This window comes from Grampus griseus, assembly GCF_964374135.1.
Source record: "Grampus griseus genome assembly, chromosome: 15".
NCBI lineage: Eukaryota > Metazoa > Chordata > Mammalia > Artiodactyla > Delphinidae > Grampus > Grampus griseus.
In genome coordinates this window covers 30665528-30678688 of record NC_139009.1, presented here as the reverse complement: position 1 = coordinate 30678688, position 13161 = coordinate 30665528, and the positions used below count along the sequence as shown (strand labels likewise).

The 13161-nt window shown below is 35.4% G+C and overlaps 1 protein-coding gene across 2 annotated transcripts in view; it reads left to right on the top strand.

The window, feature by feature from the left end:
• Nucleotides 1–11399, top strand: part of SOS1 (SOS Ras/Rac guanine nucleotide exchange factor 1) — a 152230-nt gene extending 140831 nt beyond the window's left edge. Inside the window, exons 21-23 of one of the 2 annotated variants that reach the window (XM_082672080.1) lie at nucleotides 3651–3695; nucleotides 5420–5538; nucleotides 6457–11399. In XM_082672080.1, the coding sequence (XP_082528206.1) occupies nucleotides 3651–3695; nucleotides 5420–5538; nucleotides 6457–6948 (656 nt within the window). In that variant the 3' untranslated portion in view covers nucleotides 6949–11399. The remainder of the gene's footprint in view (nucleotides 1–3650; nucleotides 3696–5419; nucleotides 5539–6456) is intronic. The other variant, XM_082672081.1, reaches the window with a different exon arrangement.
• Nucleotides 11400–13161: the final 1762 nt, after the last annotated feature.

The window sequence follows — 13161 nt, the reverse complement described above, 5'->3', positions numbered from 1 at the left end:
TTAAAATCCTTGTTTATTATGACCCATTTAACTGTTTGAAGGGTGTTTTTCCAAGAGCAGTTGGCTGTGATCTATATTATAAAGATTCCCATGAGTGAATTATTGAAATCACATGAAGGCCATCAATTGCAAATTCTATTTCTCTTAGTTTAAGTAGCTAAAAATGGGAGATGTAGAAAAACAGGAGATAAGCCTACTACATTCCCTACTAGTGCTAAATCTTTAAATTATTAGTCAAACAGGGAAAAGGGAATCATTTTGGAATGCAGCGCTCTGGATCAGTGCTTTGTCATATGTGACAGTGGAAGAATATTAACTAAAAATAGCTAGACAAGTGGAGAAACCTTAGGCTTTGTAATCTTAGCCCTGAAGATTTTTTCCATTTCTCTTCCTTTGTGAAAAAGAAAGCCCCTATTACTACTCCCTCTGTTCTTAGTAAAAACTGAAAATAACTGATTTTGAAATTAAGTAAGCCAGTATAATATAAAACCATCTGTATGCTCAGTTAGTCCCTTACTTAACGTTCATTAGTGGTCTGTGTATATTAAAGGTCCTCATCTGCTTTTGACCCCACTCTGCTTAACAGATCTGCTAGTGTTATGGAGGGGGCCGGGTGGATCACCAGCACGTCCAGACTGGTACTCACTGTGTTGCCACTAGAGTGAATACCTACTTCCTTGCTTCCCTCAGGGCCTGGCAGGAAAGAGCTGCTGTACCTACATTCTTAAGTCATCTGAACATATTCCACTCCATACAATGAGGCAAAAAGTTCCATTGCTTTTTTAAAAGGCAGAGTTTGACTAGAATTTTTGATCAGTTATAATAGTTTTTTTTGCTTCCTATAGTTTTTTTTCCAAAAATAACTTACTTTAAAAACAAAGATTAATTTTTTCAGCCAGTATCTGTTGCATATCTCATTTCTTGCTAAGCAGTGACACACCTTCTCTGTTAGGGCTTGCAATCTTACTGAGATGTTAAAAAAAATAATCATAGTACAAAGAAAATCATAGTTACATGCTTAACCATTGTTAAGTGCTTGATTCTGTTTGTACCATGATTTTTTTCATCTCTCAGTAAGATTGCAGGCTTCACCAGAGAAGATGTATAAGTGCTAATTTATTAGCAAAATGCTAAATGAGTGGCAAAGACATTAATGCTGTAGAAGTTTACACAAAGATGACCACAGAGTAGGCAAGAATGGTCACGGAAAGCTTTGTGGTGAAGACAGAGAGGGAAGGAAACTGGCCACCTACCTACTGCTGCTACATACATTCTCACGTTCAGAACCCTGCTCCACACCTTATCCTGACCAGGTCCACCTCTGAGGTGATGATGACAGTGGCCGGGAAAAGGGGAGAGACCACCCAGCTTTGCATCTCTGGCTATAGCATGGAGCGAGGAGGATGAAGTGCTCTTGGTACTTTCCTATTTGAAGGTTGCCTGGTCATAAAAGGAAGCCATAGGTCTGGCCTGGTCTGTGGGCTGCAGATGAGCTTTAGCCCCATCCCTTAGTAGGGAAAGCTTTAACAAGAAAAAATGTATTCCAAGCATTTGAAGCTGGAATGCAAGGCTTTTCTTCATAGAAGATTATTATAAGTGATTAATTTCTGATTTCATACACTTGCATTTAACAGGCTATTGTACGTTTAAGAAGTTATTCATGATTTATATAATTTTTTTCTATAGGAAAATGCTTATTCCTATTCCAAGAATGACTCAATTATAAATTGGAGATTATCTTCAACAGTGGTTTCAACCCTGGTTGGACATACAGTCCCCCTGGGGAGCTTTAAAAAATACCTATATGCCCAGCCCACGCTTGAGTTAGACTGGCATTGGCACGTGGGCATCAGTATTTTTTAAAAGCTCCCTAGCAGGGTCTAATGGGCAGCCACGATGGAGAACCACTGATCTGTTGTCTGGGATTTGTATTTAACAAATTGATACTACTTTTTGATGAACTGGGTTTCACTCCTAAGTCATTATCAATAAATTTGTTCGGTACCTAGCTGACAAGAATTCCTAGTATATATTTCTTGATATATATAATGTTTAATTCTGAGAGTTTTTAAATAGCATTTTCCAGGCAGTAAGACCAAGCAATTAGTTTGAAGTGACAAATCAGAAAAGTGCCCCAAGTTTACACATGAATCTAAGCCTGTGCTATATATAAATATGATCAAAGCCAAGTCTGCGTCTGCGTGCACAATTGTGTATGCATAGGTGTAATCATTCTTTCTAAAAGCCTGCAGTTGGTAACTGTCATGAGCTTTGTCTTTTGATTTTACTCCTGTATTGTACTGAGTATACGACCATGTTCTTGAGGCTTATCTCCAGAAGGCATATTTATTTCCTTTCCAAGAAAACTGGAGAATACATAAGTAGTAAACACTAAAGCAGATAACCCCCTTTAACCCCTATTATGTTAGTGAAGAGAATCTGATTTTTAGTAAACAGAATCTTTGACACAGTAGCAGAATTATTTAATATCAAAGTGTAAAAATGAATTTTAATCTTTTGAGAGCTAACTTATTAGAATTAGCTGGATTGCTACCCTTAGTAACCAGAGCCTCCAAATAAATATCAGTACATATGGAAAGGAGGTAATAGGATAGATTATTTGAAATTGGAGCTGTCTGGGAAATAAGAACACTGTATCTGTATAAGCAATCAAATTAATAATTCCGCCCACTGAACCTAGGACGTTAAATTATCCTCATTCTGAGCAAAGAAGCTAGAAAAACAACAGCCCTAATTATTTGAGTGATTGCCTATTGTGCAAAAATGAGCGAAACCTGAAGTTTTAAAAATCAGCTCAGTCTAGTGCTATAGGTATTGCTTTAGTCTCTTGGATATTATCTGTTCGATATGTTGGTAATATGAGGCAGTGTAACCTAAACACCTGTATCGATTTAGAAGCAGTATAGATCTTCTAGCCTTTGTCTCAGTTTTTCTACTTTAATGCTCTTGGGGCTAGTGTTGTTGAAATTAGACATTCAAAAATTATCAGAGTTTCCTATATAAAATCTGTCTAAGCACCAAAACTGTTTAATTTTTTTTAAGTGTTTAAAAATATAGAAGGAAAAAAAGCTATATCACTTTGAAGCTTGTTTGTAATATCCAAAGCCGTGGTTATTTTGTGATGAACATATGCCCCAAGAACATTTCCAAAACTTTATAATAATTATAGTAGTAAGAAATTTCCTTTTATGTTTCAATTTTTATAACATAAATTTATTATTTACTACTTACTTTCACAAGTTTGGTTTTTCAAAATAATCCTTAGTAAATGACATATTTCTGTAGGTCCAGCTGAATTCTTTGCTCACATTGGGTTTATACATTTTTTGAAAGTCTTCCTCTAATATACAGGATATTGTATATAGTTTTCTTATGAATGCTTTTCATTTAATTATTATGGCATCAAGTAGTGAATCTAAAAGGAATCTGGAAAATTCCCAATATTAATGCAGTTTAGTTCTTTATCTTTCTCAAAAGTAAGTAGTAATGAGCTTTTGCTAAACTGTTCTACCATTCTTTAAAACTAGAATGACAAAAATAACATTTCTATCATAAATAAATTTTTACAGATGAGTTTGAATATATCAGTGAAAGAAAAAATATATACTTTTTCTTGTTTCCTTTCACAGGCAGCGATACCGTCTTTATCCAAGTTACACTGCCCCATGGCCCAAGTTAGTATATTTGGTTTAAGACTCATAATTTTCGCTTTGGCTTTAAAGATTAAACCAAATGTAACCTTTCCTGCTAAAACTCGTCTTGGGTCTGGCAGTATTGGTACCTTGCTTTGCAGCATCTTAGAAGTGAGGCCTTCACTTGTGCTATCTTTTGACCATAAATGATTTGCTTAAACTTACATATTTTTCATGCTTTTTGTAAAATCTTTTTTTCTCTTTTGAAAGAACATTATTATATGGGTGGCTTCCACATTTAACCACTTCTCATTTCCAACTCTGGAGTTCTAAACATATTTTAATGCTCAACTTTTAAAAAAAAAGCAAGAGCATGCATGCGCATATGAGAATGTTGGCAGCTACGTGCAGTGTCTAAGTCACTTAGCCTGGGAACAGCACAGATTGTAGGCAAATGACTATTATTTGACTTTAGAACAGCTATCTTATCATTGTACCTATCTGTATTATATAATCTAAATATTCATCACTGATAAGCAAAATAAAGTTCCAATGTAGGTATCTGCTTTTAATTTTAAAGTAAACTAGCAATTCACCAAACTATTTCATAAATTTTAAGCTAATAGATCGTTTTTTGTTGTTGTTCTTCATACAAATGATTTCAGAATGTGTACAATGGAAAATATTCTTAAAGCTAAATTAACTTACATAGTCTCTTAAGAAAAAAGGTAGGTGATCAAAATGTTGTTCATTTAAATAATATCAATACACAAATTACTCTTTCTAAGTTCTATATTGTTATAACATTTAATTGGCAAAATAAAAACTGTCAATGTTTAAAGGAGAAAAAGAACCTGCCAAATATAATTTTGAACGACCATTTAAGTGTTTTTTCATGTCTTTTTCATTGTGCTGACAAACTAGTTAACAACTTACATAAATGTTTTTCAAAGTGTAATTATTTATATGCTTATATTAAGTCCATGTCATTATAAATGTCTGTAAGATGTGTTACAGTTAGAGGCTTTACTTAACTTTTTGGTGCCAGTTTATCAACTTACTCCTAAATCAGGTTCACCAGATTCTAGTGTAATTTCTGTTTTTATTATCAGCACACTGCCTCAGTCATCTTAAATACCTCCATCACAATGAAAATTTTTAGATTAGAGTATGATGAACCTGACTTTGCTTCCCTGCCAAGGAGAACAATATCTAAGCACACTGAGGAGAGACCCCTCCCCCAGGCACTAGATTCTCTCCCTGGCATCCTTTGAGGGGATTGCCGGGAGAGACATTGGAGAGAGTGGTTAAGATCAGAAACTATCCCCAAGGACTATCCAGTGAAGGCAAGAAAATTCTGTACTAATAAAGTCAGAGGAAAAAATGAGCCCATCAAAAAAGCTTAACAGAAATTACCATTCCAAAGGTTTTTAATAGTTTGCTGTCTCTTCCAGAAATCTGAGACTCAGATCCAAATAAAAAATTCCAGTAATAGGTTAACAGTGGGAATGTTATTTTGTTCAAGAAACATAATAACAGAATATCTTAGGCAGCTTTTTTTCTGAAAATTCTGCTAAGAAATTTCTGCATGCTTTTATAGCAGTTTGCTTTAATAAAGGAAATACTATTGGTTGTTGATTTATTGAACTGCTTTTGATACTTCTGTACATTTCTTTTAATAAATATAAGCAGTTTCCAAGTCTTTTCAGGATTGATAGATGAAATAAAATTCCTGTGAACTTTTCAAAAAATTTAACATCCTACAGGATCTGCTTCAGTATCATCTATAAGTTTAACCAAGAGCACTGATGAAGTGCCTGTCCCCCCTCCTGTTCCTCCACGAAGACGACCAGAATCTGCCCCAGCGGAATCTTCGCCATCTAAGGTAAAGTAGAAAACCTTGTTATCTGGAAACTGGAATCATTACAGTTACAGTATAATCAATTGCTTGTGTCTGGTTTAGTTCTAACTGAATTAGGTTAATACTCAGAGTATTTGGGCTTAATAGAGTTTAAACAAGGATTAAGTATGGATTTACGATGCAGTAATGTTTATTTCCTTTCTTCTGAAAGTTTTTTGGTAGGTTTTCAAAACCCTTGTAAATCTAAATTATGGGTACTGTCAAGAAAAAAGTTTAACCTATAATGTAAGAGTAATGCAGTCTCAAACAGTTCTTTAAAAGATACAAGAGAGAGAGAAGGAAAGAGGTCTGAAGCTTTATATGAAAGCACATTTTAAATGAAATGGTATCTTAGTGCTAAATATTACCTATCTGAACCTTTCATAGGTGAATGTGGCATGCTTTTAAGTGGGATTTTCATGAAAATTCTGGGTCAGAAGAGACCTTAAAGGCTCATAATAGCTATTTTTTCTACCTCTTGGAATTTCTTTCTTTGCCAGTTGTTAACATGATTCAGTGTTCTCAGTGTCCAGAGAGCAGAGCACCTGGGCAAGTCAAGACACTCTTTGCAGAATATCATGAAATGTTAATATAGTAAGTTTAAAATTGTAAAGTTGACAGGTAATTTATGTTAAATGGAAATGATCTTATATTAGATTCAATAATAGGTAAGCAGTAGCAAATAACAAAATTTTGAGAAAAATAAAAACTTAACACTGAGGGAAAAATAATTTTAATGAATGAACTGCCATAACCTCCAATTTTTAAAACATGGCAAAACGACCTGATCCACATCTAGGGTTCTTCCAATAGCATATTTGAAAACCCCAGCTTAATTCTTAATATATTCATGGTGCTACATAAATTATTAATAAATGTCTTTTTTTTTCCCGTTTATGTTAGATCATGTCTAAGCATTTGGACAGCCCCCCAGCAATTCCTCCTAGGCAACCCACATCAAAAGCCTATTCACCACGATATTCAGTATCAGACCGGACCTCTATATCAGATCCTCCTGAAAGCCCTCCCTTATTACCTCCACGAGAACCCGTGAGGACACCTGATGTTTTCTCAAGCTCACCACTACATCTCCAACCTCCCCCTTTGGGCAAAAAAAGTGACCATAGTAATGCCTTCTTCCCAAACAGCCCTTCCCCCTTTACACCACCTCCTCCTCAAACACCTTCTCCTCACGGCACAAGAAGGCATCTGCCATCACCACCATTGACACAAGAAGTGGACCTTCATTCCATTGCTGGGCCGCCTGTTCCTCCACGACAAAGCACTTCTCAACATATCCCTAAACTCCCTCCAAAAACTTACAAAAGGGAGCATACACACCCATCCATGCACAGAGATGGACCACCACTGTTGGAGAATGCTCATTCTTCCTGAGTTCCTCTATACCAGGATGTACATTTTCCTGGCCCCAAATCCATTGCTGGCGATGGATGCACTGAACGTGCCAGCACTGAGGAGTTAAAATGAGAACTCCAAACACTAACGACTCTACTTCAAGATGCAGTATAAGACAATGAATTTTAACCTAGATGTAATTATAAAGTGAAAATGGTGTTCGTTTAGAATATGGAAAGACTGATCTAGAGGAAGTGGACAACTGATTGCACCTGAAAATCAAGTAAAGGGAACTTTCTCCAGCCAGTAGGCAGGAGTCCTCTTTTTGTGAAGTGATCTTTATCATTAAAGGGATGAAAAACACAGTCTAGTGTCCAGCAGGCCCACATGATGACAGTTTTTGTAATTCAAAATATTATGCACTTTTTAAAAAGAAATCTTAAACAGGGATCTTCAAATCCTCCTTTGTTTTCCTTTGCTTTTGTTTGTCCTACTTTAGAATATTTTCTTAAAAATCATTCAGAGGACTGTGAGGAAAGGCTGTGGTACCTGACCTTGTTGGAATCAAGGCCCAGCACTGTACTACAGTCCTGTTTACAGATTATTACAGTGAATTGAATGGGTACCGAGGCTTCACCAAAGAGGTACTTTTTTTTTTTTTTTTAAGAATAATTATACCGATTTTAAGAGCATTCCCCTACCCACCCTCCCTACACAAACAAAATGTGGTGGTGTTGCCTTCAAACAAGAGAAGTTTTGTGTCATTAACAATGACAGAAGAACTTTTAAAACAATGTAACTGTCAAGTATATGATTTACATTTAGGAGACTGTTAATCTATGCTAGATTGTCATTTTCCCCCCTTTTCCCACAAAAGTTTACTGGTAATCCATGTCATGGCTTGTAGCTGTCCCTCTAACCATACTATGGAAATGCAGTCACCCAGTGTGAAAGGAGTACTTGCTGGGCATCGCTGACACCGTTCATGTTTTACTAATAGTTGAGTGATCAGCATATCTAGAATTACCTTGCATTGCCTAAATCATGTGTATATAGTGAATGTTATATAATATACCTGGCAGGTCTGTTTTAATTTAATTGAATAAAGATACAAATACTTTGTTTGGCTGGCATATATTAAATTATTATATGAGAAAATGGTTGATTCTTATTTCTTTCAGTTGAAACACACAAACACTAAGCATAAAAGCACGTATTGTGGTACGCCTTGGTTTCTAGTTCTGGATGTATGTATTCATCTTAAAGAATGATCTAAAGTTGCAGTTTGGCATGTAGGAAAATATTTGGTTAGAATAGGATGGGTATCTTTTAAGCAGAGCTTTGTAAGGTTTTTAATTTCCTAGGTAACATGTATAAAGTCTGTTAAAGTTTATATTAAACATTCTACCTTGCTTGAGGTCTTTGCTCTTTCAGAACTATTCGTAATAGAACATCTACCTACATCATTAATATCATAATATGGATTATTCATTAAGCCTATGTACTGATCTTCTGAGTCTAACAAATACTGTGATTGAAATGCATGCAACTTGTTGAAGAGAAAAAGTGTTATTAATCTCCACTATAGTATCTGTGAAGTGTGCAGTATTCCATCCTTAGAGAGTCATCAGTTTATCAGTATATGCATGTGTCCTCTGAATAATGAAGCAACATTTCAGCAATTCTGTTAACGATGCCATTAGAGACATTTTTAGAAGTGCTGCATCATGGTGGAAACCTAGTACTTTAATAATTTTCTGTGATATTTATTAGAGCATTAAATGTACATCACAGTAGTACAATATATAGTCCTTTAAGACTAGAGTGTTGGTTGCATCATCATTTAGCAGTCCATCCTGTCATATACTTTATTTATTTGTTAAAGTTGAATCATTTTTTTCTAATATTTGTACCATTCCTATTATGGTAGCCACTTTTCTCTTTGTAAAATGTCTCCTTTTAAAAGTCTCCCCCCAAATTAATTTCAAATCTCCTCTTGTACGCAGAGTGTCCATAAGACCATTCATTCAACAAGTATTTATCTAAGCCTACTTACTAGTGCTGCTACAATTAATCATAATACACATTCCAGAATTTCCATGACTTTTTATTAGACCAGCCACATCGTCCCTAGGATTTCCCTTTATATGTCTTACGCACACTTCTCTTTAATTACCCCACCCCCACTCCAAATGAGAACCTGAGAAAAGTCCCATTGGAGCCCATTCAGTATCTCTCTGGCCAGTGTGTTAGCCTTCAACAAGGTAATGACCTCTTTTCAACCTGCCTGATTGTATAAAGAAAAAAAACTCAGATTTGAAGTTCTAATCATACTTCTCCCAAAGGGAAGCACTCTTCTACCCTCGTGGTTCTAGGCGACCGCTTCACTGTGCATCAGCTTTACATGCATTGTGGATAGAGGATATTTTTATTCTGAAGTGTAAAATTTGGGTAAAAATATTTTCTGCAGTGGTAACTGATTAGAAAAATTCCAGTTGGATGCCCTTCAATGGAGTTGAGAAAACTGTATCCTTGCCTTCTTCACATGTGAAACATTAACTAGCTGGCAAACTTATTCTTTGTAGTAACTAAAATTTCCAGGGACAGGAAGTGGCTGAGAAGACAAATGCATCACCACAAAATTCTGCTTTTGAATTCAGGACATTACAAGACAGTCAATGCAGCGTGACTTTTCCTAAATCACCTTCCAAAATATGGAACGTTTCTTTTAGAAATGTAAGTGCTCTTAGATGTTTCATTTTCTTTGGATCACAAAATCAAGAAAATATTTCAAGGTTGAATTTACCTAAATGGGCTGATAACCAATATAATAGAAAGGGAGACTTTTCACATCTAAGTACTTTTAAAAACAGGAAAAGATAAATATATGTTTCTAAATTTATTGAAAGACAGGTTAATTACTCTTCCCAGATCTCCAAATGTGTTTTAAGACTACAAATTATGAGGAAATGTACAAAGGTCAAAAGTTTGCTTAATTAAAGGTTGTTGGGTATCAAATTATGTGTTTAGTAGGTTACTGTGCTCTAACAACTCAAGAATGTTTTAATGTATCTGAATTTAGCAAGGAGCATGCCACGCTAATTATACTCCAATTAACAGAACAGTGTAGTGAACTAGTACTATTTCAGTTGGAGGCTATATTATGGTTCTAAATTCCTTAATGTGTTTTTTCCGTACATCAAAAATTAGGCAAACCAAAAATTAGTTGGTATCTATGATCACAATCTTGTCTTAATTCTCAAATTTAGCTCACATTAGTCATGTACCTCATCATTTGTCTTTTCATGACAGCTTAAATTCAGAGTTTTAAGTGGCTCAGCAAAACAGATAATGGAAATGGGGGGAGGTGTCTCAATTTATTAGTGTTATACATATTGAGGAAAACCTTTTTTTTTCCCTCCAGATTCAGAAAGAAAAATTTAACCATTTATTTCTCGGTATTCTGCTGCTATAGGTAGGTTCACTTATTCTTTTAACCTATATTGTATGACTGTCGTACAAGTGTAGGTCCTGTTGTGTTGCACATAAATCTTTACCAGTAAAGTAAGCATCACAGGGTTAATACCAGTTTGTCTGAAAGAATTATGCAGTAAAATTATTTATAAGGGAAAGTGATGACTTAGTTTATTTATTCAGTATTTTTCTTTTGAAACATCTCATTACTTTTAAAATCATTTCAAAATTCCTTATACATGAGCCAGTGAAATATTTTGAGCGCTAGTTAAGAAAAGCATGAAGTCTATGATAAATCTAAACAAAAGCACTTGTAACTTGTTTTGTAAATTTCATGCCTTATTTTCCATTTTTGACACCATAAAGTGCATTTTCTGTCAACTGTGAGCAAACTTCCCTTTTGCCTTTAATGAAAATAGTGCATTAAGTAGCCAATTGCTGCAAAATTATAAAGCAAATTAGCTAAAGGTGGATCACATTGGACTACCACTCAAACAAGATGCATAGTGGATGGAAGTCACATGTGGTGTGGCTTTATAGGGAGAGTGCACCTGTGCCAGATGCATGCCACTTTCCGTAGCTGCCAAATGTGCCTTTAATTAAGAACATCTCTGATTTTTTTCTTCAGATCAAGTCAGCATTTGGGGGCGGGATCAGGGCAGGGGACTTTGGGGTGCAAATATCTGGTGAAACCCACCAGAGAAGAAGCCTTTGTTTGTCAAAGTGACACGAATAACTTCAGTTGAAACGTGTTTATGTATATATATGTGTATTTGCCTTTGTTTAGTAGCACGGTTATTTGCTAAAATAATTGTCCAAAAAATTGCTCTGTCAGTCTTACTCTGATGTAAAAACAAAGTTTGGTCTATACATCTAATATGGCCTTTGTACCTAACCATGTTCGTAGGTAATCTTTGTACTCTGTGTGCAGCAGTATTTGGTTTGCATTTAAAGTGAAAATAACGGCTGTTATTTTTCTGGCATTACTAAGATAAACCGAAAAATAATAAAAAAAAAATGCCTTACATAGCCCACAAGTGTATTATTTTTGCATGTATTTATTTTAGAAGGCAGTATTTTAATGCCATTAGTGATTCTCATTTTAGCTCATACTTTCCATAGAAATAGTTTGCTCTTAATCATGGTCTTGCTTTGGAGGCGCTTTTTCCTGTATCACAGTATTATAAAAGAAGTTGAATACTTCCTTCTGTATCAAGCTCTATGATTGTAGTGAGTGGGAGGCCCTTGGGATGAAAATTAGTACTTTAGTGACCTTGGGTGTCACCTGGATGAAGCTGCAGGGGAGGGCTGAGGCATTTGTATTCCATAAAAGAAGTTTTAAGATACCACAGTCCCTCAAAAGGCAGGTTTTGCTGAGACCTGCTGGAACATGGCAGCCTGACATTCAGCAGTTCTTTCTGGGCTTGGCATAAAAAGATACAGCTTACAGTTGTACACTGTAAAGAATTATGCAAATATGAGGTCATTCATGGTGAACTACAGAATGTGAAAACTAATGAATCCTTAAGAGATCTAATACCCTTATTTTAAAATTGAAGTAAGTGACATGACTTAGCCAACATCATGTGACAGTCAGTGATTGAGACCACTGACTCAACTTTGATTCCTGGTATTTGGAGGACTGCTTTCAGGACTAGTCAAAATTCATTGTTTTGTTTTTTTTTTCACCCCTGGTTTAAAGACACAAAATCATCAGTTTGTACAAATTCCATTTGTAGGCCACTGTGAAATCCAAGTATGTATTATTGAGTATATTCTAGAAAATCAATTTAAAAGCTATAGGAAAATAACAATATTGATTAGTCAGACCTGATTCCAAATTTGCTCTTAAAACATCACTTCTTTTCAATTTTAACCAGGTGGTTTGTTTTTTTACTTATTTTAGTCACTAGCTCATCACAGATTCAGGGCACTTAAGACTCTAGGGTTCGGCCACCAGCAGAGCCTACCTTTTTGCAGATAGATGCATGTAGCAAGGAGGGCTTTGATAGAGTACAATTCCAAAAAAGCAGTTTATAGTCATTCTACTATTTTAGGGCTCTTGATTCTTATTGGAGGCAAGAAGAAAACTACAGCCCATTTTTAGAAGCTGGTTTCTGTACCTTCATGACTCATCTAGAAAAGGAAAAATTGTGGTGGTGGAGTACAACAAGCAAGTGCTTTGGAATCAAATCTCTGTGTTCACATTCTGGCCCATGACTTACTAGATGTGTGACTTCGGAGAAGTTATTTAAATAATCTGAGTCTGTGTTTCTTCATCAATATTTGAGGTCAATAGATCTACTCTTTGGGACTGTTGTGAGGTTTAAAGGGTAGTATGTATAAAACCCAGTGCCTTTCACAGAGTGAGTACTTAATAGTAACAAGATATGAGGGATATGTTTTCAGAGTTTGCCTGCTTTTAGATATCTTTTAAGAGGTTGATGGTTCATCCTGAAGTTCCCATAATTTGATTCTTTACCATACAGCTTCCTTTGATGTTTACACTTAAATTGGTTTTGAGTGACCTTAGTTATAAGCATTTGTTAAGGGCCTATCTGACTATTCAACAAATATTTATTGTTTCAAGTACAGTTTTGATGTTAGGAATATAGCAATGAACAAAACAGACAAAAATCCATATCGTGGGATTAATAATCTAGTGAGGAAATGTAGACAATAAGTAATAAGAACAAATAGATATATGTTAGAATGTTGTAACTGCTATGAACAAAAAAGCAGGCAGGACAAGGTGACTGGGAATGTAGGGGCAGGGGA